At 45.9% G+C, this 27,244-nt stretch overlaps 1 protein-coding gene across 1 annotated transcript in view; it reads right to left on the reverse strand.

The window, feature by feature from the left end:
• Cdyl2 (chromodomain Y like 2) overlaps positions 1–27,244 on the reverse strand; it is a 158,057-nt gene that overhangs the window by 53,100 nt on the left and 77,713 nt on the right. The window contains exon 2 of the mRNA XM_063247699.1: positions 3,050–3,650. Coding sequence (XP_063103769.1) covers positions 3,050–3,650 — 601 coding nt within the window. The remainder of the gene's footprint in view (positions 1–3,049; positions 3,651–27,244) is intronic.

Genomic DNA, 27,244 nt, shown 5'->3' on the forward strand with positions numbered 1-27,244 from the left:
GCTGCATCACCAGAAGAAATGTAAACCACACGGAAATCAATGACCCACCCACAGCACATGCCGCACAGAGCGGCCGGAGGGAGCCCCACCCCTCCGCCAGGCAAGACGAGCCTCGTCTGCTGCCCCGGCCCCCAGTCCACGCTCGGCTGCCGGGAAGTGAGCCCCGGGGTCCAAGTCAGGGATGGGGTGCCCGGGGAGGGGTGGGAGGACTCAGGGCTCTACTCAGCACAGATGCTGTCTTCACCGTCACTTCCCTCTGGTCGGAAAACGTAACAGAGCTGTGCTTTGTTTCACTACCTTCCACCTGCTTGGTGGGAAGTTCCCGGTATGGCAATACCTCCTCTGTCCTGGGTTTTGTCCAAGAACCCCAAACTACTCTTTGCCATGGCTCTTCCCTTTCCAGCAAGAATTACCAGTCCTTCCTGCTCCCTAAGTTCCGCCAGTCTAGAGAGCAAGCTAGTTCTAACTAGAGTATTAAAGGCTGCCACTGGGTGGAATGTTGGTCACTACCAGGGAGCTGACAGGAGACAGAAATGCAGGGATGACAGAGATGGACCACGTCGACACCACGCACAGCACTTCTGCCATGGGGCCCGCTTATATCTCTCAACGTGGAGCCAAAGGCAAGCACTCCTGTGCTCTAGAGAGCAGAACTGTGAGTTTCAGAGGGCAAAGTTCAACCTGCCCTTTATTACTCTACTCCAACACCCAGCACGGTGACTAATCCTGAGGAAGTGCTCAAAATAGCAATACTGGATCAAATTTAACTGATACGGAGGTGAAACTTCATGGCCACGCCCATTTGCCACGCAGCGTATCTCTGCAGCAGTGCCCACGAAAAGCCCAGCTTCCGGGCTGCACCCAGCCTCAGCAATGGGGAACTCTGGGAAGCCCCGCCTTACTCCACGAGAGGCTCTCACAGAGGTCGCCACTACTGTGGGCTGCAACTGGGCAGAAAGATCCTCCTGGAGTAGCTAAGAGGGAACACGGCAGAGGCAGGTGGCCTCCTCCTTTCCTTCCAGCCTCGGGCATGATGGAGCAGAGGACGCAGCAGTTTGAAGCTGGCCAGACTACTTCAGGCCTCCCCAGCAGGCCTCCCCTGCATCCCCTGCCTGTGGGGTATGAAGTCCTATCATCAGGTCATGGATCAGGGTGCATCTATGAGGCTCTGCCCACTCTGGAATGTGGCACAGACTGGGAAGCCGCCTTCTCTCTTCCCCGCTGACGTCTGGGAGCTCACTCAGCAAACCCCTCCCCTTCTCCTTACTCTGGGGGTAGCCAGGTTCTGGGCAGGGCAGGGGAGTCAACTGTCGGGTGCCAGGGATCCCCCAGGCTCCTGCACGGCACCAGGGGAGCCTCGGGGGTTCCCTCGCCACCCTTTCCAAGACAGGGAACACCGCGAGTGCCAGCAGCTGCCATGGGAACATCAAACAGGACGCTTATGCCAAGCCTCATTTACACAAGCCCACTTCTCCCCGAGAGATGGCTGTTTAACACAAACGGCTCTGCCATATGCTAGCAGGCACCGGCACCCCAGCATCCGGGATCCCCAGACGGAAACATGAGTCAGTCTGGGGCCAAGACTGCCAAATAAATCTGTTCAGGTGAAATTCCCCTCGCTGGACAAGGAGGAACTTCAATATCACTGCTCAGGTTCCCTGGCAAGAATCCTTGGGGACAGCCAGCTCCCCTGGAGGAGCACACCCCAAACATTCCACACCCTGCCATCACCACCATCTATGTGGTGTGTGTTTGCCTCACCATCCCATTCATCAGCTGTGCACCTCCTGCACCCGGCACCCCCATCTCACACACACTGGTTTCCTCTACGATATTCGACGGCCCTGCTCTGCTGGCCACAGACTGTCCATGGCTGTGTGGGACTTCCTGGCACCCCAAGGCGTAGGCCTTTCACAGCTCAAGAGGCAACTGCAGCAGGTAGACATGCAGGTGTCCCTGGAAAGACAGCACACAGGAAGCTGGCACGGAGAGCTCGGCTGCAAGATACCAGCCTCGAGGTGCTCAGTTAAGGAATGCCATGTTTGGGGCCTTGAACTGCCTGGTCATTGCCTCCCTTGCCTTAACATTGCCTGCAGAGGCTCAGCAGGCAAGGGGGACCCCACAGTCCCACACAATACATTCAGGCGGCAAACCAAAGAATGAGAGCAGAAGGCCGCCCTGGCTAGGGTCCGGGTGTCGGCATCCCCCAGATCCCCACGTTGAATCTGAGCCTCCAATGCAATAGCATCAAAAGGTGGGCTTTTAGAAGGTGACTAAATCCTGAATGGAACAAGCTCCCAAACAAAGGAGGCTGGAATGAGGTGCCTCGTCCCTCCCACTGGTAAGGCAAGATGGCCAGCACTGTCTGTGATGCACGGGTCCTGGTCATATCCTCTGCTGGCCCCCTGACCTTGGGCTTCCCAGTCTCTGGAACTTCGAGAAACAAACCTCTATTGTTTGTAAATTACCCAGTCTCAGCTCTTTTGTTACAGTGCCCTGAATGCACTAAGGCAGGACCCAGTGCAGACATGAGCCCAATCACACATCCTAGCGACACCCAAGGTGAGAAGTTCCAGCTCCGGACAGCTCTGGTGAATGCCACGTCCAGAGTGGGTCTATGAAGGAAAGGCCCACCCTGGCCCAGGCTCCCCTCCAGGCTCCACCCTGCTGGGCATGCTGAGATGGAAGCCAGGAGCCTGTGTAGGCACTGTAAAGGCACTGGCCTGGGGGGACAGCAGTCCCTTTTCTTGGGGTTCAAGGACTCTGAGCCCTCCTTGGCAATGTGGACCTAGAGAGGGAACCATGGTCACAGGCACCTTAAAGCAGAGTCAGGAAGAGGCCACCCACACTGGCCCCAGCTCAGCAGCACACGCAAAGGTGTCTGTCACTGACATAGCACATGACACTATGTAAGGGGCAGGGGAGAATTGCTGAGTAGCTGATGTCAAGATGGGTTCAGGACGGGCTTGTGAATGTCCCTGGACGTAGGGAAAAGCCCCACACACCACCACCCCAGAGCCAAACCCGAGAGAAAGGAAAACCAACAGACCGAGCCCGTTCTCCACCAGCGCCGAGTGGGGCCCATCGCATTCCCCGCCGCTGGCGTCCTGCTCCCCGATGGAGTCGGTCAAATCCACGTCAGGCTGATGGGAGCCGTTTCCAAAGTGCTTCTCGTCCTTCTCGGAGCTGGCATCCCCGTTCTCCACGCCACTGGGGCCCTTTTTCAGGGGCATGATCTGCAGGCCGCTGGGAGTAGTCCTGTAGGACACGGTCTTGGCGGCCCTGTCCGCGGCCCCGGGGGGTTTGCCTGAGCAGCCCTTCCTGGGCTTGGACAGGGGCGGGTTGATCCGCTTCCGCTTGTGGGAAGTCCCTTTGCTCTTTCCCGGCTCCGCGGGCCTGTGGGAGAGCTTCTCCACCGACGTGGGGCTGCGGGGGTCCCGCAGGAGCTTGGAGGTGCCCGCCTGCTTCCCGGACTTGACCCTCTTGTCCTTGGCCAGGTGCAGCCCGTTGAACTCATCGATGAACTCCTCACAGTGCAGGAGGTGGTGCTCCGGCTCCCATGTGTCCTCCGTGCTCCCATAGCCCTTCCACCGGATGAGGTACTCCCATTTGCCCTTCCTGTTCTTGCGCTTGTCTACAATCCTCTCAACCTGGGGAAGGAGACGACAGTCAGAAAAGAAGACAGCGGAAAGTCAGCCCCAGGCGGCAGGACGCCACCAAGCCCCGGCCCGGGACCGGCCCCACTCTCAGGACTGCCCGTGGCATGGCCTCAGGTCAGGCTGTCATCAGAGGGGACCAGAGTCACCCTCACAGGCTTGTCCCACGCTTACTCCCAACCCCATCCCTGGCTGGGCACCTGGCATCACACAGCAGGCTTTCTCAAGAGATTTTTATTCCTTTCCGTGGTCACAAAGAGGATGGACTTTACAAGTCCAATTCGGTGCAGGGTTTTAATAAGCAATAATTACAGAGCACCGATCAGGGTGGCAGAATGCTAACCTGCCCCCTCTTATAACACTGGTGATCATTAATGCTTCCTGGGCTGTTAAAGACCCACTGGACCAAAGGCTGGGCACTGATTCTCCCAGCTCATCTCCTGACAACTCCTCAGAGTTCAGTATGTTTCCTAGCTCATTTTACAGAGGTTAAGTCGCTTAACTATACTTCGAAAGTGATACAGGCAGAGCTCGGGTGTGAACCACTCTCACCCACACCCATCCCTAGACCACAGCAACTCTCTCCACTGCAAGGCTCTCCCAAGGGGCCAGAAAGGATCAGAATCAACCAAGCCCAGTTCCTCCATGCAGCAACCCTGGCTGCCACACCAGGGAGAACCAGAAGGAGAGGGGCGGGCAGTGTTGCTGAGTGGGTGCCCGCTCAACCCCAGTCGTACACCCTTTATTACTCCCGTTCACACTTGAAGAGATCATGAGGCCACTGACCCACGATGCGTGGCCAGGAGACAGTGCTGGAGACTGGCTCTGAACCTGCTGTCCGATTCTACGGCCATGTGCTCCTATCAATGTGTCATTAAAGGTCAGAGAAGCCCACTGTGGCCCCATAAACAAACACACATAGGGAAATGCCAGCCGGGCTCATGCTAATAACTGATGGGTCTAAGTGAGGGCCATTTTCAGTTCATGTATTATTATTTCTATTTTGCTGTGGATTTGACTTCTTTTAAATTAAAAAAATGCGGGAACATTCCCCATGCTGTACCCCCAAAATACTAAATTTCAATGAAAAAGGAAAGGAACGTGTGGTGCAGTTCAGCAATCACAGAATATATCCTTACAGAGTGCGATTCTGATGCAAGAAAGTTAAGCAACAGGTGAAGGAGACGTCTTTAGCACTTAGGAAAGGCAGGAGGGGGAAAGTTGCTAGTTTTTGAAGATGAGTGATAGATACGCGGATTATTATGACTCTGTTTATGTATCTGAATTTTCATAAACTGGGATTTCCCACCAGCGGTTTATCAACAACAAAGGCTATGCAAAATAATTACGGAGTTTTTATTACTTCATAATTAATAACTACGGCAATCGCTAGGCCCTCCTTCCCCTCATAATGCTGCCTCTTCTAGACACTTTTAATTGTTCTCGTAACTGATGTATCTCCATTAAACTGGCCTGTGTCTATTGCAATTTCTTCCTTTACAAAATGTTTTGTGAACATCTGTTTTAGATTTATTGCATAATTTTTAGATGTATCACATAAACTCTATAACAGTTTTTAAAAAATAAAAGCATGCCCAAGTCATGCAACTCCTGGCCCGCGGGTTAAGGATGGAGCTGTCTGTGTACTACTCGGGAAGCCCCGGGCGCTTCTGCAGGAGCTCACCGCCTGGCTGACCTTGAGAATGCTGTAGGGGACATGTTGCAAAAAGGAAGCAAAGTGAATATGCGGAGGAGGCCACGCTGGAGTGTCAGCAGCACGCCCAGAGATTTCTTGGGAGCTAACGGATGTGTCCTGGCAAGGAGGTCTCCAGCTCTACGAAGCACATGGGCCGGGGGTAGAATTTCTCCCAGAGATGAGGCAGAGGACCATGTTAGACATGGCAGATGGGTGAATGCACGACAGATGGATGGATAGAGAGGTGGATGAATGGGTGGGTGGATGGAGAGGTGGATGAATGGGTGGGTAGATGGATGAATGAACAGCTGAATCGTGTCCTAAGTGAGAGGATGGATGGATAGATGACTGGATGGCTGCATGATTGATAAACAGATGCTGGCAGAAAGGTAGGTTCTTGAATGAGCTAAATGTAATATCTGAGAGTATGGGCTTCAGAGCAAAACTATCTGGTTCATGTCCCGTGTTTAAGCCTTATCGTGTGTTTCACAGCAAGTTTCTAAAGCTCTTTGGCCCTCAGCTGACTCATATAGCAAAGAGGAACTAACACGCCTACTTTGTAGGGTGGTTTTAGAGAATACACAAATATGCTTTTCACATTCCACGGTAAAGGTCACGGAATCTTGCCTAGCTTCCTATGACCACAGACCTTGCTGCTGTCTGTCTGTGTGAAGACAGAATGTTTCCCCATCTACTCGACACATCCTTTTAGGACAATCCTTTCCACCCTGGGGAGAGGAGAGTCCACCTGCTCACACAAGCCCTTGTATGCGTGGAAGACGGCGGTGTACCACATTCTGCTGGAGGAGCTGGGGAAGGCAGATTACTGGAGGTTTCCATCGTATACTCACAAGTTGCTTTACAGGAGACAAAAAGGCCAAGGCTTCCACCCCCGGTCTCACCCACAAAGCCCGTGGACACTTCACCTCGTGCCAAATAAGAACATCACACCCGGGATCATCCCCAGAAGCCTGCCGTTTGCGGAAAAGGACGTTGCCTCACCACCTTCTGCCCCTCGGACCCCTGGCAACTCAGCCAACCCTCTAGGACTCCGTGTTCCCATCTGTAAAATAAACTTAAGAAAAACAACAACCCATAACAATGGCAGGGCTTTAGGAAACTGAGAAGCCAAAGAAATGGGCAAAATGTCTCGAGCAGCCCAAAGCACTCTGAAGAGAGGAGCACGCGGACTGCTTGGGGACACACAGAACCAGATGGCAACAGCGCTTTCACGTGCATTGTTTCACTCAGTGTTTAAAAGGAACAAACAAAAAAGCTGTTTTGAGATCTGGAAAGACAACTGCTTTTACACAAAGATCAAGATGCCCAGGAAGAACTCAGAAGACAACTCAGCCCCAAATATTCCACCCGATTTTACTCCTACCCTCTTTGGGACTCAGTCTCCTTCTTTCCACCCCTGTGTTGATTTCCGGCCTCTTTCCCTCTGTTCCCAAGCGGCTCCAGCAGAGCTCCCTCGACAAGAGGACCTGACCTTGCCCATCACGGCCACACTCCCTGGGACAGGGAACTTTTCTCCTCCTGAAGCTGCGGCGGGCCCTCCCTGCCTCCTAACTCCTCCTCCACACCGCAGAGCGCAGAGAAGGCTCTGTCTCCGATGCAGCCCTTGGCCCGCACAGGCTGGGTGCACCCCCGAAGCTCAGGCCCTCTCAGGGCAAACAGCACTGATTCCCTCCCCTCACACTTGCACATCCTGACGCACACATGGGTATGCGAGGATCCAGCTGCCCGCAATTCCCCACAGCTTCATTGTTCAAAGACAAGCAATCTGAGGCACTGCACTATTCCTCAGAGTCAACCAAATCATTAATTAACATCTATTCCCTGTGATCCCAGCTAACTTGAGACTATGCTGCTGTGGATGGGGGCTGGGAACTCTGGTGCAATTATTACTAGTGCCACAATGACACGGGGATGACTGTCTTCTTAGCAATCACAACGGTGACATCAGCTTAGTTCGTACATCCTAAATTCTAGGAACTGTATTAAACACTTACACACCATCAGATCCCACTTTTCTGTGCGGTCTTTGAGCGGGGCATTATTCTCACTGTTGGATAAGTGAGGAAACTTAAGGCTCAGAAAAAGGAGGTGATCAAATGCAGGATGATTAAACAGGATTGGAACCCAAGTTCTCCTGACTCCGCAGCTTGAGTTCCTAGATACCTGGGATGCACTTCACCCATCAGAAGCCACCAGAACAAAGCAGCACCCAAGCAGTGCCAGCTGAGTGGGTCAGCAACACGCAGGGACAGGCACTGGAGAAGGAACAGCTTTGTGGAAATCACCCACTCAACAAGGATGCTTTTTTGAGTCTGTGGTGCTTGGGAATGAACACGGGGCTTTGCACCTGCTAGGCAAAGGCCTTACCACTAAGTTGCTCGGAGTTTTGAAAACTATTCTTTATTGATTTTGCTACTAGGGATTAAACTCATGTCTTGCACTGAGCCACACCCACAGCCTTGTTATTTTTATTCTGAGACAGGATTTCAAACTTGTGATCATCCTGCCTCAGTCTCCTCAGTCACCTAGGATTACAGACGTGCAACACCACACCTGGCTCCGCAGGTCTGTAATGAACACTGACACAGAAGGTGTGGCGTGCAGCAGGAAGCCACCAGAGCATTGATGCTTCAGTCTGCTGGGGTGTTATGGATTAAAAACTGGTGGTCAGCTTAACACCAGCCAAAGTGAATCAGTGTGGTGCTGAGTGTAGATGGCCCACCTGAGGGCCAGCATAAAAAAGATGTGGAGAGGAAGAGCGGGGTGTTGTGGGTTCTCCAAAGTGTTGCTGTTGTTTGGAGCTGTGGGTTCTCCTGGAGGAGCTCGTCAGGCTGGCTCCCCTGATAGGAACCAAGCTGTTATCACTGGAGGAGCTCGGGACCCTGTTGCTGAGAATGGCTGTGGTTCACTCAGTTCTTTCTTTGAGCAGCACTTCCTGGCTCCAGAGGGGAAGACGTTGCTGTTAAATCTCCAGGAGAAGCTTGTCACACTAGCTTCCTGGGAGGTACTTGACTGTTCTCACTGTTGGAGGAGCTCAGGATCTCCATGTCGCTGAGGATGGCCATGGTACTTTTCAGGGCAGCCCTGGTCCTTATTTCGAGCATCACTTCTTGGCTCTAGTGTAGAACCCACAAAATACTAGCACAGACCCTTCACCACATTGGCACAGACTTTCTAGCTTCCACCACTGACCTTTGGGCCTTCCCTGTGCAGATCCATAAAACAGACTTGCATGAGTCCTTGCCATGGGCTCTAGACCTCCAGTTGGACTTGTGGGAGGCTTTGTCATGGGCTCTAGGTCTTCAGCTGGACTCGTGCAGGACAATGCTGTAGGATCCAGGCCCTCAACTGGATTTTCTAGGTCTCTCGTGTTGTGGACAGATTTCCTGCACTTTCTTGTACTTAACTCTGGGTGACCATCATAAAATAATGGTATAAAGTCTGTGTTCTGTATGTAATTGTTCTCCTTGTAACCCCTGGCTACAATCTGGAAATACTGCCCTTAGAAGAGTGGGCCCAAGGGTATATGTGATAAGGACTCTGCAGAGTGCTGTGAGGGGAGGAGGAGACACAGTGACAGCCGCAAGGATGCTTGGAGAAGGAACAGTTTCAACAGAGACAGAAGTGGAGGTTCAGAGAGAGAGAACACGGACCCTGGATGCCTGTCGGGGTCTTTTCCTTCCTTGTCAGCCTTCAGAATCACAGCATCTGATATGGATTCAGCGCTGACTGTTATGGTTTGGGTCTTGATGTCCCCCCAAAGCCTCAAGCTGCCATGTCACTGGTTCATGGTTCAATGATGGGATTAAGGACGTGGGTGTTGCACCTGCCCTAGGGCAGGTAGCCCGCATACAATCTAAAGGACAGAAAGAGGCTTGCTTCCGCCTCCTCTCGTTTTTGCTGTCTTCTACTGCCATGAACCAATGAACCCTCTGCCTGGGAGCCAGCCAATTACAGACTAAAACATCCACCAATTGTGAGCTAAATAAACCTTTTCCCCTTTAACTTTGGGTTTTGGGTATTTTGTCTCAGCAATGAGAAAAGTACCTAAGACACTGACTGCGGGCCAGCCACTGGCGGGCAGGACCTCCCTACTCACTTTCAAAATAATGCAGTGTTATGCATAGGCAGTCTAACTGTCTTTCTTTATAGAGGGTAAGCAGAGGCACAAGGGGTTACAGACCTTGTCCAGGGCCCCCCTTCTTCTTAGGCATCCCAGAGGAAGGAATGGTGCCAAGCACCCAGACTGCAAACTCCATATTTTACAAGATGGCATCATGTACACCTCCCTTGCTGTGCTGTGGGCCCAACCTGACCAAGGTCAGAGCGTACCTGCAGCTCAGGAGTCTCCCCTGACTTGCATGCCAAGGTCACTCACACTTGTGGCACCTTTCTCTAGTTCAGGATTAGCCTCCTGAGTTTGGCTGTCCCAGGCCACATAGCGTGCCATGGAACCTTCTCCCTAACCACCAGTCACATTCGCTACCCCAGCTTCCCACCAAACCAGCACAAGGGAGATTAAAACAGCTCCAAGACCCAGCATGACCAATCCAAGACTTTGCAGACATCTGAAGGAACATCTTGCCAACAAATGGGCTTGCTTGAGAAACTGGTTACTTGTACCCAGTTTGACCTCTGAGAGCAAAAGGCAAGATGGATGGAATCATAGAAGTTGTTCACCCATGTGTCCTGCCCAGAGCTGTAACAGAGCAGCCAGCCTTTGAGAAAAACACAGCTCATTCCTCCAACTCCAGACATCAAATCCTGCATCCATAAGGGCCTCTCTTTCTGACTCCTTTTAACACCCTGGAACAGCTCCCTTGGGGTGGAAGGACACAGGCAGCCCATCATCACAACGTGAGGCATGAGGTCCTCAAGAAGGATCAACAGCAGGACAGTTCTAGAAACATCATCTCTCTATCACAGTAGAGAAATGCAAAGTAAAAACAACTTCGAGATTCCATCTTAGCCTAGAAAGAACAGCCAGCATCAAATAAATGCTACCCAGCTTGCAGGGAGGAAGGGACACTTCCACATCGTGGGTAGGAATGTAAACTGGTACAACCTCTGTAGAAAACAGCACGGAGAGTCCTCAAAAAACTGAAAACAGAAATTCTGTTCCGTCTACCTATTCCCCTAAGCATCTTCCCAAAAGAGCTAAAGACAGCATATTACAGCAGTGCATGCTGCTGGTGTTTACAGAGCACAATTCGTAATAGCTGAAGTGTGGATGCAGCCTTACGTCTGTCCGTCTGTCCGTCGGTTGATGAAGGAACACAGTATTTACACACAGTGGAGTAACACTGGGTGCCACAAAGAAAGATAAAGGTGAGACAGAGGATGCGCCTTGAGACCATGACGTTAAGTGAAATCAGAGACACTTAATATCATACGGTCTCTTATATGAGAAATCCAAGATATAAATAAAGAGCAAAATAAAATATAGATAAAAATAAGAGAGATGAATCTTTTGCAAGTGGAAAGGGAACCAAGAGATGTAGAAGGAGCAGAAAAGCAAATTAGGAGGTGTCGTGCACGTGTACCAACTACCAGGATGAATGCAGTATTCAGTATGTACCGCAAGCACGTGCTAATAAACAAGAAAACCAAATCAGTGACACAGACGAATCCTTGAAACTTCTTCAAGAGTGCGGGGAGAGAGGATACATTCTAAGGAAAATGAGACTACACATCTAGAAGCAATGGAGATCCAGCCAGGACAAGCCCAGCAGAGGACAAAAAATAAAAGTAGGACAGAAATGCCCTAAATACTAACAGAAATCTGTACATCCTGACAGCTTAATTTCAAAAACAGTAAACTGTCCGCCATCACATGCCAATCACCCTCCATCCAAAATGGCAGGAACGAAATTCAGGCCAACTGAAGGGAACCTTAAGTGTCAGAATACACAATCAAGAAATAAATTCCCTGACCACAAGAATTCTGTAATGAGCCTAACTGTCCTTCAGATGAGAAGGAAGGAGAAAGATGCTTCATGCTGCAGGGAACCAAAGATAAACCACCTATTCAAATAAATGACTCAGGTAATTCGAAAACTGATTTTAAGCCTAAATGTTTAACCCAGAACTCACAAATGTGCAACAATCATATCTATTAGGGTTAATACGAAAAATGATGTTGAATGAGTATGTAAAGTCTAAATAATTACAGTAGTTATGATAAAATCAAAAGCAAATGTAAAATGACTCAAAGAATTCCTTAGACATGTAAAAATGGAAAGCAAAAATACGATTTTTAAAAACACCTCATTTAAATAACAAGTATAGGAAGCTTTCGTGCATGCAGAGTGAAAAGTGAACCCTACGATTTTTGCATTTTATCACTAGAGAAGCATAATTGTGCATGTTACAAAAACGGTTATCTACCATCAAGACAGGAAAATATGTCCATAAAAATGACATGAATGATCATAGTTTTTTATGTATGCTATTCCATTAGAAAAGACAGAAACTGAAAAATGAAAACATCACAGATGAATAAATGACGGTCTGCTTACTATTCAGGGACAAAAGGGGACAGACTGGACAAACAAACAACGTGGAACAAACTCACAAACACGCTACTGAATGAAAGAGACCAAACCCAGAAGCGCATACAGGAGGCAAAACTCATCTGCGGATCCAGGACAGGTCAGGGGTGTGGGTACTGCACAAAGAGGTGGAGAGAGCGACTGAGAAGCCACCAGGAAACTTTCTGGGGAGGTGGAGAGGTTCCATCACTTGACCACAGTGGCAGCATAGACATCTGTCAAAATTCAACTTCACGCAAAAAGGCGTGAGTTTGTTGTATATGAATCATGTTTCAGTGCAGCTGTTTGGAAAAAAACACATGAAACACTGGAGATGACACAGAGAGAGAGAGAGAGAGAGAGAGAGAGAGAGAGACAGACAGACAGAGAGAACATTCTGAAAACCAAAACTGTAGGAATGGGGTGCGGATCAGTGGGTGCAGATGCCCATGAGGAGGGGACAGTTACAAACTGCCTATGCAACGGTATTTTTAGGTGACAAAATCATTGCGTGCAGTACTGTGGCGGTGGATGTTGGGAGCCGCGTCTGTGATAGCTCGCCTTGCGCGGCGGACGTGCGGCCTGTGGTAAAGAGCAAAGCCTGAGGTAGATTACCCCTCCCATCGAACATGTTAGTTTCCTGCTTACCGCGTAAGCAACCCGCTCAACAATATAGTCTGCCTGGCAACTGATGATGTTAGCCAATCAGCTTGCCTTGCTTACTTTAACATGATTGGACACTGTATCCGTATATATACCGGTGCCACCCCTGGGCGGAAGAAGAAGCCCGGAAGTAGAAGCCCAGAAGGAGCCGCGGGGAGCGGACCAAAGGAGGCTTCGGCTGGGAGCAATCCCAGGGCAGGCTGTACGGAGAAGGAAAATAAAAGAAAAGGTTGTCCACTGCCAGACTTTGTCGTGTGTCCTTCCTGCCGGCCGGGAGCGGACATCGACAGGTGGACACAGGACTCTTTTAAAAAAATCAGCAGAGATGTTGAGCACAGGATGGGATCTTGAGGGATCCAGCTGAACCTCACAGCGCCCCATCCCTGAATGAAGGGGTGAGGCAAAGGAGCTGACCCAGCTAACTTCTGGAAATAGTGCTTTAACTGGGTGAAATAAAGGGAAGGAACAAAGAGCACTATACAAAACCCTGTATTCCGCGTTGGAAATTTGTTTCTCACAGAGGTACAAAAAATAAAGACATGACTTTACATATATGAGAACCATGGGATACATAACTAGGACCAGAGCCCTCAGTGTGCGCTCATTTTTAACAGACCAGTGTGTGTGTGTGTGTGTGTGTGAGAGAGAGAGAGAGAGAGAGAGACAGAGAGATGCAGCTACCCGTATACATGGATGAGTGCACACACACACAGCATCACCACTGACCTTGCTTTCTAAGTGTCATTCTAATATCATTCCCCAAAAAGAACCACCAGGGATCGCTATAGAAATGTCTAATTCTAGGGCTGGGAGAGGACAGAGGTAAGAAAGCACAGAGCAGTGGTGGCGAACCCAAGGCACTCGTGCCACAGCAGGCTGCTTGTTAACACTGAAAGCTCTAAAAGGTTCGCCATCCCTGGCCTAGAGGACCTTTGAGTGCTGGAAGGCAAGACTGTGCTATAAATAAATAAATAAGCACATCATGATGCTGGTATGGAAAAGAAGCCAACTGAAAGATCTCCCGTGGTCAAAGCTGGAACATTTTAAATAATAATCACATTGCTGCATTAAGATCCAATAATAAAATACATATCCTTGAATCTGCCTGACATAAGTAAGAAATTAATTAATCACTAGTTGGCAAATTATGGCCTGACGTGGCTGGGCGCCTGCTGTTGAAGTACAGCTGTACTAAAACGCACTAAAGTCCATTCATTTACACGTCTGAGGCTGCTGTCTCACGACACCAGCACAGTGACACGGGCCGTGGCACCCGTTAGTGTCAAACACATTCATAAATCTGTTACAGAAAAGATTTGCTGGCCCTAGAGTAAATAAGCAAATAGCAAAGAAAAGAAGAAAATACATAACTCCTTCCAGAACAACGCACCTAGTAACACAAATAATAAAAAATTAAAATATTAAAAATTCTATTAGAAGATTGCAATAATAACTGTGACACAAAATATCCACTGGAATTAGTGAGTAAAGATTCTAAGAGAAACAGGCCATGTGTACAGCCTCAAAGTATCCCCTGTGATACATTAAACCACTGTTTAATATACCTGACACCCACCCTTCCCGTGAGGAGGGACGGCTTAATCCTGCTCCCCTAAAGAATAAAGTGTGAAGGGGGAAAACACTCCACAGAAGCAAACCCTGAACAGTCACAAAACACACAAAGAAACAAGGAATTATATCCCAGTCACAGAGAACATTAGTAAAAACTGTCCCCGAGAAATCACAGATACAATACAAAGCTTTAAATAAAATGACTTCAAATGTGAGAAGAAACCATGGACAAAGACTTAAAGAAAAGCAGGAGAAAAATGACTGCACCAAGAAAAAAATGAAAGAAACAGAAATTATTGAAAAGGAATCAAACAGAAATTCTGGGGTCAGGAAGCACAATGACTCACATGGCCAAAGCACTAGAGGGTTTAAACAGAACATCTGAACAGGCAGAGGAAGGAACCGGCAAACTTAAAGACGATTCAATCGAATTCCTCCAGTCTGAGGATCCAAAAGAAGAAGAAAAATGAACAGACTCAGCATGAGACCTGCAGGACATTATCAAGCACATCAACATACACACAGAGTCTCAGAGGAAAAGGAGAAACGAATCAAGAGAGTATTTACAACTGTAAGAGCTAAAACCTTCCAAATTTGATGAAAGACCTAAATCTACACTCAGAAGGCTCAGCAAATTCCAAGTAGGAAAAAACGGAAGTAAGGCTAAACAGAGACACAGAATAATCAAACTGTCAAAGACAGACCCTCAGACTCAGCACGTACAAGAAGGCTCCGTAAGACAGGCAGCCGATTTCCCACCGGAAACCGTGGAAGCCAGACGTCAGTGGAATGCCACAGTCAAGCGGTGAAGACAGCCAGAAACAATCAGGAACTCTACATCTGGAAAAAGCCAAACTACTCTTTAAAAATAAAAATAAAGAAGAAATTGTACCTATACTTTCTCCAGAAAAACAAAATCTGAGAAATAAGTCTTTAAAAAACTAACTATAAGGGCCACTAGATATGAAAGTCAATATAACTATTATCTTGACTTACAATCTTCAATTTGTTTCCTGTATGACTTAAGAGACAAATGCACCAAGTAAGATTATAAATCTAAGTCAGTAACCGTGAAATACAGAAAGATCCTGTAAGTGATAATAAATGATACAGACAGGAAGCAGCTGCATAGAAGCAGACTTTTATGTATTATTAAAGCTCAGTTGGTATCAATTCAAACCAGATTGTTAATGGGAAACCCCATGGTAGTCATAAATAAAACAGATTAAAATATGCAGAAAATAAATGACAAAGAAATAAATACGGCACAAAAAATTTTGAGGCAAAGCAATAAAACAGAACAATTTTTAGTAAATTCCATTGATGAAAACAAACAAAATGGAAATAAAATAAATTGTAAGTGAAACGAAAATATAACAAGTTAACTTCCTGCAGCATTATGCATGTCAACAGCAGAATACACATTTCACATGGATCTTCCATATGGATTATTCACAATATCCTCGGCCATAAAGCAAACCTACTAAATTCAAAAGACTAGAAATTATCCAAAGTATGTCCTCAGACCATAACAGAATTAAACTCAAGGATCACCAAAGAAGTCTTAGGACAATTTAAAAATATCTCATACTAAACTACAATGAAAATGCAAAACATCAAAACATTTGGATATGCAATATTTAAAGTGAATTTATACCACTGTATGGCTATAAAAGAAAATTTTAAAATAAATAATCTAAGCTTTCACAATAAATTTAGACTTTTTTTTTTGGTGGTACCAGGGATTGAACTCATGACCTCATGCTTGCCAAGTAGGCACGTAGGCCACTGAGCTAAATTCCCAGTCCCAACAATAAATTAGGAAACAGCAAATTATACGCAAAGCAAGCAGAACATAGAAAATAATAAACATAAAAACAGAAAGAAGGGAAATTATAAAGAGTAAAATAACACAATAATCAATGAAGCCAAAAGTTGATTCTTTAAAAAAAAATTAAATCAGTAAGGTTCTAGCTAACTTTACAAAACACACACACAACACATACAAAACAGAAAATACTCATGAGAGAAATGAAAGTGCAGACAGCCAGCCAGCCATAGGACACAACATCAAAAGATAATAAGAGAATACCATTAACAATGGGAATAACTCTAACAACTAAGATGAAAAGGACCAATGATCTGAAAGATACCAACTACCAAAACTCCTTGCCGGGGAAGTAAATTATCTGAATAATCCTATATTTAACTTTTATAAATGAGATTCATAGTTACAAACCTCTCAACCAAGTGAATTCCAGACCCAGATGACTTTACTGATGAAGTCTACCAAATATTTAGGGCACACGTAATACCAATCATATACAATGTTTTCCAGAAAATGGGAATACTTCTTTATTTTTACTAAAGATTAGACAAAGACCCTAAAGAAAAACAACAGAATAATTACTCACAAAGAGCAAATCAAAATCCTCAATAAAATAGTAGCGACTCAGTTCCAGAAACCATGAAAAGGGTAATACAGTACAACTCGGTGTCGTTCACTCTGCCAGAGCAAGACTGCTTTGCTATTTGACAACCAACCAATGTAACTCACCATATTAACGAACGAAAGAAGAAATCCATATGATCATTTCAGAAGGTTCAGAAAAGACTGATGTATTTTGATACATGTTCATTCAGAATAAGACCTCTCAAAACTAGGAACATAAGAAATTCTCTTCATCTGGTAAAGAACAGAAAAATCTACAGCTAATAACACACTTCACAGTGAGTTTTAACACTCTGCCCTGAAAATCAAAGAATATATAAGGCTATCATCTCTCCTCCATTCTATTCAACCAAATACAGACATTCTTAAGCCAGTGCAATAAACAAGAAAAATAAAGGTACAGAAATTTAAATGCAAGAAATAAACCTGAGTCTCTTATGAATGACAATACTGCCTATGTAACAAATGCAGTGAGATTTACAAAAAAAAAAAAAAAAAAAAACAAAATTAAGAAAATAAAACCCTGGACTTTGTAAAGTCACAAGATACAAAGCAAATAAAAATAAAATTGAACATCTATGTGTTACAAGTGAGCAAACAGAAATCAGTGTTTGTCTTCAAAGTACCACTTACAATAACACCTAAAAAATGAAATTGGTATAAATCTAGTGAAAGCTCAGAACCAATAGGTTGAAAGCCACAAAACACTGATGAAACAAATAAATCCTAAATAGAGATACACCATTTTCACGAATCAGAAGATTTAACAGTACTAAAATGCAATTATAGCCAGGCGTGGTGGCACAGGCTGGAAATCCCAGCGCTCGGAAAGGCTGAGGCAGGAGAATCTAAGTGCAAGCCCCATCTAGACAATTTAGTGCCTTGCTGAGACCTAGCCTCAAAGTAAAAACTAAAGTAAAAAGTAAAAACTGGGGGCATAGCTCAGTGCAAAAGTCCTGGGTTCAATCCCCAGTACCACATGTATACATACAGAAGCCAATTCTACTCAAATTGATATTCAAATTCAAAACAAAGCAAATCAAAAAGCATAGCATGACATATATGAAAATTATATAGTAAAGAAAAAAAAAAGATAATCAACATAAGTTTCTAAACAAGAAAAATACTGCAAAAGTTACAGTACCACTCCATAATTTCAAATAAATTAGAATGGTAAAAAAAGAAAACTAAAAACATATCAAATACAAAAATAAGTTTTTAAGTCCTGGAATGGAGGTCTCTGAAACTTAATTACAATAAAGAAAAGAATGACTAATTTTGCTACATAAAAAACTTTAAAATGTCATTAAAAGACATCACAAACAAAGTGACAATTGACAGACTAAGAAAATATTCACATTTGCAATAAAGGATTAATATCCAAAATAGAGAAATTTAAAAGAACTTTAAAATAAACAAGGGAAGAAATCTGTAAAAACGGTCAAAGAACCAGAGTAAGAGATAGAATTTCAAAGAAATAAGAATACACATACACATTAAAAAGAAGGTCAAGGGGCTGGGGATTTAGCTCAGCGGCATAAGCGCCTGCCTTGCAAGCGTGTGGTCGTGAGTTCCATCCCTGGTACCAATTAAAAAAAAAAAAAGTCAAGCTCACTATTAATAAGAGAAATAAAAATCAAAACAATAAGAAAGATCAGAAAACATTTCAAAGGTTAATAATATTCGTTGTTGGCCAGCATGCGGGGAAATGAATGGTCACACATGCTTGCAGCATAAGTGAGTGCACCCTTTAGGAAGTTATCATTCAATAGATATCTATGCAGATTAATGCGTGCAACCTTCCCCCCCACACCCACAGTGCACCATAATCACGTGTATGTCACAACATACGTGACCAACCCAAAGATTAAACTGCAAAGATTAACGTTCACAAGGTCATACTATGGTCACACCATACTAGGGCCAGTAGGGCAGGGAACGACAGCGTGTGAGCTCTGATTAGCACATTAACTTCCTGCTCTTTCCTTTCCCTGCTACAGCACCAGAGGAGGCTGAGTTGCATGGGGCACCCCTGGGGATGGTTCATGCCCCACAGCAGCGTGGCCTCTGTGAACCCAGGTGGACAGGACATACGACGAGAAGTGTTAGACAGTAGCATTAATAAGAACCCACCGCATCTAAGCCGCTAGGGAAAACGTGCCAAACCCAGCCAATCAACTTCTGAGTATCCATCCTGATTTGCAACCAGTTCTAACCAGAAAACAAAGTAAAGACGGACCCAAAGAGGAACTCTCCATCAGAGAATCCTAAACAGTAAAATCAGAAAGAAGTGTGTGTCGTGATGTGTATGCGTTCTCATTTATGTTAAATGTACATATGCAACTTAATAAAGAGCTAGGATAAATTACTTTTAATCGTCTATGTCTATCGCCTAATTATTCAAACAGTGAGCTGGAGACAGGTGGGACAAGGGAAGACGCCTTGGGAGGGCATGTTTTCGTTAGTATTTTTCTGTACCATGTACCTCTTTTCCGTGAGTACTATCTACAAAGTGTGACGTTTTAAATCAATAAAGTATTTTTAAGAATAGCAGTTCTCTGTATTTAAAAAAAATGGGGAAAATGCAGAAAGATTAAACTGCAAAGATTAACTTTGGGAAGACGTATTAGAAAACTGTAAGAAAAAAAAACGACAAAATTCTACTAAGCAATTTCAAAGGGCTTGCGTAAATGAGATTATATGTACCGTGTTTCTGGAGGAGAAGTCTTAATATATTAAAGCTGTCAATCTGCAACAAATTGATCAATAAATACAATGCAGTTACAATCAAAATCCCAAAAGGCCCGTTTTCAGGACTTTATGAAATGATTCTAAAGTTCCTCTGGGAGAATTAGACAAAAATAGCCATGAGATTTTTTTTAAAAAAAACAAGGAGGCACTTCCACAACTATATAATTAAATATAATATAAAGACGCACCCTCTCGAGGGTAGTGTACTAGGGCAGGGAAAATGAATCGGCCGAGCAAGACGGAAGGCCTCAGAACATCGGAGCATCCTAGAAATTATAATCCATAAAGAAGTAGCATCAGAAATCACGCCCAATGGAAGGATCATTGCACAAGGGGCCTTGGGCTAACTAAACAGGACTGACTGGGAAATAATAGAGGCAACTGAGGTTTGGGTTTTTTAAAAAATTAAATGCATGTGGTTCCAACAGTCGGGAAGACTAAAAACACAAAACACACAAACACAAAACAGACACCCACACAAAACTAACAAAACCTGAAAGAAATGAGAGGCAGAGAGCGATCTCATTTTTAACTGAAGGATGGTTTATGTTTTAAAAGAATACTCTTCTTACTCAGAAAAATACTGTATAAGAATAATTCTAAATGAAGCAAAGTAACAGGGAGCACAGGCAAGAAATAGATGACCATCTCAAGAATATCCCAGGAAAAAAGTACAAAAGCCATGAAAAAAACTGTCAAATATCCAACTGGCTATGACACAGACACTATCTGATCTCACTGATGGTCAGCAACACAAACAAAAATTAAAATGAGGTTCTGATTTTCATTTGCCAAATTGAAGATCTTTTGGAAATTGACAGGGCTGGCAAAGCGATGTTGAGACAGACTCTCCTGGTGCATCGGTGCATCGCTGTGAAGCACCGCAATATCCCAGGAAAAATTGTATCCCATGTATCACACGCCTTAAAATGTTCACACCCTTTGGCCGAGTAATGTCTCTTTCAACAGCTAACAAAGCATGTTTACTGTAGCTCTACGCAAAAATAGATTAAAATCGGTGTCGCTAACAGGTTACAATGAAATAAGGATGGTTTGAATATGGTATCTTCAGACAGGCTGAGTCATGTGAGAGCAGATGAAGCTCAATCCAGGGTTCAGAGAATCCTAGAGAGCTTCGGCAACGGCCTCCAGTGAATCACAACTCTGAGTGTCCACATCCCTTGGCAATTCCCATCCAGCGGTGGGCTGTGTTTTCCAATCCTGCAATCCAGACTGGCCTGGGACTCGCATTAACTTAGAGAACGTGGCAGAACTGTCTCAGTACGACTACAAGGGCTGGGCATTAAGAAGCATCATTGCCTATGCTAGCTGCTCCTGGTTTACTGTCCTGAGAACCCCATGAATAGAGCGGGTCCAGCACGTGGGAGATAAGCGCACTCAGAGTGCCCCCATCTATCAGTACTGCTCATCAGAAAGGTGGGCGAGATGACCTTGGACCTTCCACCCTGTCTGCATGTGAGAGCCCAGGTCAAACCAAAGAGGGTGCTCGGCCCACCCAGAATCATGAGAAGCAGTCATGATGCTTATTGTCTTCAGCCCTAGGAGTATCAATGATACACCCTGACATAAAACTTTATTACATGATTAGCTCAATCATGTGGAATATACACATACACACATACACACCCTAGACTAAAGGAATGTTAACTAGAATGTAAAACCTTATTTGCAAAATTTTCTCAATAGGAGCTGAGAATTTAGCTCAGCAGCATAAGCACCTGCCTTGCAAGCGCACGGTTGTGAGTTCAATCCCCAGTACTGATTAAAAAAAAAGGAGCAAAATTATCTCAATCATGTAGGATACACCACCTCCCACACACATATCTGGGCAGGTGAAAAGAAGGTAAACGAAATGTTACCGGCTGGGAGCAGACTGAGGTTGCCTCCTCCGTGTATTCTGTCATATGGACAAGGTGTCCTTTTGTTGATAGATAGATAGATAGATAGATAGATAGATTTAGCATTGCACTTTAAAGATGGATTTATCACCTCAGATAGACTGTGGCCCCCCTGATAATGGAAATTCTTTCAATTGTGAACACCGAGACTGTCACACAGGAGCCGTAGAGTACATGTTTAATAAATGACTAGAGAAAGAGACACAGACAGAGAGCCCACTCTAGGCTTATTACCTCTCAAGATTCTGGTCGGGGCTCCCCAGGCTTTCCCTAAAACCCACTGGACCAGAACCAGACCTGGAATTCATCCAAAACACCCTTACCCTCCATCACCCTGTGCAGGCTCGGGCCATAAGCCTGTCCTGTGGGGACTTCGAGGGACCACTCTTCTCTGGTTACCCTGCTGCTTTAAGGAGAGGGAAGGGCAAGCCAGCCACTCTCCCAAGAACAATATCTAATCCCCAAGACCTCCTCCGTGGTGGGCTTCTGGAGTCCTGGGCATACGTTCTCCTGTGTCAAGCTTGCTACAGGACCCCTGTTATGGCCTGTGTCTAGATGTACCCCCAAAGCCTCCTGTGGTCGTAAATGTGGCGTCTTCAGAGGTGGCTGGCTCTAGAGGGTAAATGACCCACAATGCAATGCTAGGATTAAGGGTGTTAGGGTTAAGGGTGGTAGTTACTGAATCAGGCCACTGATTGGTCTGGAGCCAGCCAATTACTAGGACAGCAGAGCCGTGCATGTGGCTGGAAGGTTGGGTGATACAGGCGACCAGGAAAAACCTTCATGCCTGAGTTGAGCAAGAAGTGTGTTTGTGCCCGAGTCAGTGAAATGCATCAGGCAGAGATCTCTGAGAGGCCACCAACCAGCTCCCTCATTTCCTTCCGTCATCCAAGCAGACACTGCTGATTAACACACACTCACCCCAACGCACCCAGACCAGCCCCAAGTGCTCAGCAAAGAACTTACATGGAAGCACTGTTGCCATTATTTATTATTATTATTATTATTAATTTTCAATCTGACACACTATGCAGCCTTGGCTACAGTGTCAGAACTGATACAAAGGGTATAATTTTTCATTCACTCTTTCATTCATTCAGTGAAAACACAGAGTGCCTACACCAGGCCAGGGACTGTGACAGGCACCAAAGGTGCAATAGGAAAAAAAAAAACCAGATTTTTTTTTCAGGGACAGGCAGATACTCATCTCTGATGTCAGCAATCAACACATAACAATGACCTGCGGTAAGAGCTCCAGGCAAAGGGAGCCAGGCTGACCAGCAGTGTTGGGAGGCGTCCATCTGGTCTGGGTAGCCAGGGAAGGCTCCCCTGAGGAAGCCACACTGGCTGATGGAGGAGGGGAGAGCGCTGCAGAGGATGTGGTCGGGGAGAGGCCCTGTGGCTGAAGTGAGACAGAAACTCAGAGACGGCAGAAAGCAGGCCCTGCGAGCACGTCAAGAGCCCTAATCCCACCATAACCCCGAGAGCCAAAGCAGATGTCCCGAGATTTGGAGCAGGAAGGAGCAGACAGAGGTAGGACTGAGGCCCCCAGTCCAGGCTGGACGTGCTTCCACTCCGGCTGGGAGCTGCCCTGTCGGCTTCTCCCCTCCTGGGCAGAAGCTCTGTCCCACTGCTCCCCACCCGCACAACAGCTCAGCAGTGTCCGTCAAGGACCTCTGTAAACGCTGGCTTGGCTTCGCCAACCTCTAAAGAGGCCAGTCCTGATCAGAAGGCTGCCAGGGGAGCAGGGAGCACAGAGCATCCCAAACGGGGGTGATGGGTAGCTCCGGCAGGGATGCTGCTCACAGGCTCCTTTCTGTCCATTTCTGCCTCTGTGGTACCCCACGCAAGCCCATCCTTGAAGCCCGGGAGGATGGAAAGAGGTTCTGGAGGGGCAGGCAGAGAGTTTTTTCTATGCTGTCTCTAGTCAAAGGCCACTTGGGAAGACTGTGGGTAGATACTAGCATCCTAAAATCATCGGGACACAAAGTACACAGAACCGCTTGCAAAAAGCCCACTGCATCCTCCTGGGGAGCCATCTGCTTTCTAGAAGGTTCATCTCACCTTAGAATATACACTGAGGAAGCACCAGCAGGTATCCTTGGCAGAATCTGCTACCCCCATCTCTGTTTACAGAGCTTCATGCATATCACAAATAATTTCTATATTCTTTTCAGTAAAACTGGCATTACTATAATTCAGGGGTCAGCAGACTTTTTCTGTAAGACCCAAATGGTAAATATTTCAGGATTTAAAGGCCACAGAGATGCTATTGCAACTACAGAGCTGTGCCCTTGTAATGAGAACACAGCCATAAGTAATAAATGTTTGTAGCTATGTCTAAATAAAACTTTACTTAAAAACACAAGGAATGGGCCAGATTCAGTCTATCGCCAGAGCTGGCCAAGCTGTTATAACCTGCCTGACCTGCAATTTATCTCTTCCTCTTCTTTTCAATCACAAATATCACATAATCTTGCTTCAAGTTAACCTCTCTGTTAACTTGTTGGGCACAGGGTGGCACACATTAAGTACCTACACAACGCCAGACATTATGTTAGGCATTCGAGGGGTACAATCTGAACATCTAGACATGGTTATGTTCTCATGGAACTTAACCTCCAGTAGAGAAACTCACAGGGAAGTGTTCAATCTCTGCTCTGTCCCTTTCCCTCAAGTGAAAACACAAACTCCAGCTAGCAAGGGATTCAATGTCTACATTGAAAACTACTGAACATTCTGCAAAGTATTTTAAGAAGCATAAATCAATGATATCCAATAGGTGCCCCTTGGCCTCAGGTCTATAACCACCCCCCTTCCCAAGAATATCAAAAGTTTTGGGGGAAGAAACAAGTTGCTTTCCACCTCTCAAAGAGCATAAGCATGAAAACAGAAGCCAAAGCTGGATCCATCCTCTCAAAACTGGTGGCTACAGGTCCCAGCTGGGGAACAAGATAACTGCATTGGAATCCAGGTTCTACCACACAGAATACAAAACCATGCCAGTTCCCCACCTGGTATCACTGCACATTACAAGATCAAAGGGAGCAGGTGTTCAGAAAGAGTGCACGGCTGAGGCCGGTAACACTTAACTATGGTTGAATTACCAACTTAGACACGATGGACAGCCCCAGAGGAGACCTCCTTCTGCACACCAGTAATGAGCAAGATGGCCAGAGAGGCTCCACAGCATGCTCTTGAACCCTGAGGACAATGAGGCTGAGGAAAGGGAGGACCTGGGACAGGGAAGGCATGCAGGAGAAAGCAGATTGGAAGAGGAGGGCTGGAGCTGCAGCCATGGCCAGTCCTCACAGAGGCCGGCCTCTGCCTCCTGAGAGACCTGAGCCCTGAATCATCAAGCACTTGTCTAAGGGGCTCAGGAGTCCCCTAAAGATATGAGCAAAGGCCTGAAGTGAGGCAGAGGGCTGCTACCTGAGTCCCGGGAAGTGGCTCCGAAGGCACCTTCAGGCAATGAGGAAGTGAACCCCCTACATCCAACCTGATGTACCCACAGCCACAGCCTGGGTACAGGCATGAGATTCTGCCTCCTATTGCACGTGATGCTAAAAACGAAATGTGGAAAACTTGGAAAGATGACTGTCTTAGTTACTTTTTACTCATCGCTGAGACAAAATACCTGATGCCCAAAGTTGGGAAAGGAAAGGTTTATTTCTTACAGTTTTTGGAGGTTTTGGTCCATACTCAGTTGGCTCCAAGGCAGGGTGGCATGGCGGACCACAGTTCATGGCGGCTGCAAACAGCAAGCCAGAAACCAGCAAGAGAGACAAACACGCCTTCTTCCTGCCATTACATTGTATGCTGGCTCCACCCCTATGTGGGTGTAGCACTGACACCATCAATCCAAACTCTAGATAACGAACCAATCACAAATGCATAATGCAAATGCATGAGGCCTGGAGGCCACCAACATAAACCATGACAATGACTTTTGTTCAAGGAGCCACCCAAAAGCCAGCTTCCGGTTCCATAATTATAAATGCCCCAGTCAGAGCAAAAGTGTCACACAGGACAAGACATAAAGCTTCTTCAGGTTGACTTCCCCAACACCAGATGAGTTGGTGATGTCATTCTGAGGATTCAGATCCCATACTGAAGCCACAATCCCTTCCTAGTCCTTAGCAGAATTCATGCATGCACAAAATAATTACTACTTGTAACCGAATGGCTGAGCCCACGGTGCAGAGGCAGCCCCAGAGTTCAGAGAACACAGCTTCTCCCCTACACAGGTCAAGAGCTGGTACTCCACGGGCCTGCCATACAAAGGACAGATGCCTCATTAATATTCGCTGGCTGAATTCTCTAAGAAACTCTTGATTCCTCTTCTGCCATGACTTTTTCCTCTGCAGTAGAATGTCAAGTTGCTGCAGCTGGATCACCTCAAGATTACACAAAATGCACAGTGAGTGGTTCTTAGAGCAGCAGACAGACTCAGGATCAAACTCTCAAGGTCAGGGCAAAGATTATACCTTTGGAGGAGGTTAGGTCAATGGAAAAGTGCAGACTGGGACGGTACTTGAATTTATTTACCCAACATGATAGATGAAAATGTCGCATTTACCATGTTGGGACAGCCTCACAGCGGAGGCCAACATCTCTCCACTCTGAGCGGGAAGCTCAGGCAGCATTTCCATAAAGGACAAAACTCTCCTTGACCTTCCCAACCGGCCAACTACAAAGGGCATCTATGCGCCCAACAGGTACTCAATAAATTTTAGCTTCCTTTTAAAAGTGAACAAACAAATAAAACACACAGGCTTTTTTAAAAATTTACAAATGTAAAGTACTAGCAATTCATTTTTGTGGTTCAGGTTGTTCTCGTTTCCAGAGCACGAAGACAAAGCAAACAGGGATCTGGTAATACAGGAATCTTCCCTATAAAATAAAGTTGATGCAACCCTTATAAAAAAATCTTAAAATACCAAAATAATGCTTATTATAAAGCAAGATGAAGCAATTACCTATCTGAATTCCTGTGTTTAAATATAAAGATAAAAGCTTTCTTCTGGCAACATAGCTCCTGTTTGCAAATTGAACAGAAGCATAAGGCGCCCAACAAGAGGAAATAAAAACAGAAAGTACAGTCAGTACCACTCTAACTTGTTTTGAAAACACAGATTTGTTCCAACGTAATTGACATATTAGAGAACAAGCTGAGCATCAGGCAAATTCTGCATTTGCTTGTGCATGGTTTTGTCCTGTAGAAAGAGCAGCTGATTGCAGAAAGCCTTGTCCTAAGACTGCAGCAGGACAGACGCACACCCATTGAGGACCTCCCAGCACCCTGACACACTGACTGTGTCCACACCCATCCACACCCATCACCCTCGGCCAAGACTTCCCGGTAACTCAATAGGGAAGCCTTCAGGTTCTCACTGACTTTCAGGCTTTTTCAAGGTAAACTGTCACACCTATCATAGTACTTACGGATTTAACATGCAGTCAGCATAGCAAAACCATGCTACCTTCTCTATTTCTTACCTGTTCCGCTCACTGACAATTTTTCACTGCTGTAAAACCCACCCTGACGTTTAGGACTTGTGGAGTTTTGGGGTTTATTTTGCTTTGGAGTTTTGTTTTGGTTTTTGTGGAGTATTTGCCTGACTCTGGGCAGTACAGTGATTTTTAGGAACACCCAGATCACACAACAGCCAAAATAACTCCTAAATGTCCTTCCATGGTTTATGCAATTCTTAAAGAAAACACCAGCCCTACATATTGTTACAATCCTTCCAGCAGTATTGGCAACAATGACCAAGCGGCGTCCTTTTTTTTTTGGACCAAGTAATCCCATCCTAGGAAATGTACCCTAAAGACCTAACTCAGCAAGGTAAAAGAAACAGAGTCCACCGTGACTCTGACAGTGTGTGTGTGTATGTGTGTGTGTGTGTGTGTGTGTGTGTGTTTGCACGTATGTGTGAAGCACTGCGAAATACTATGATCACAATGTAAACAGTAAAGGACTA

This window comes from Cavia porcellus, unplaced genomic scaffold (assembly GCF_034190915.1).
Source record: "Cavia porcellus strain 051 isolate PalLab524CR breed Dunkin Hartley unplaced genomic scaffold, mCavPor4.1 scaffold_4, whole genome shotgun sequence".
Classification (NCBI taxonomy): Eukaryota; Metazoa; Chordata; class Mammalia; order Rodentia; family Caviidae; genus Cavia; species Cavia porcellus.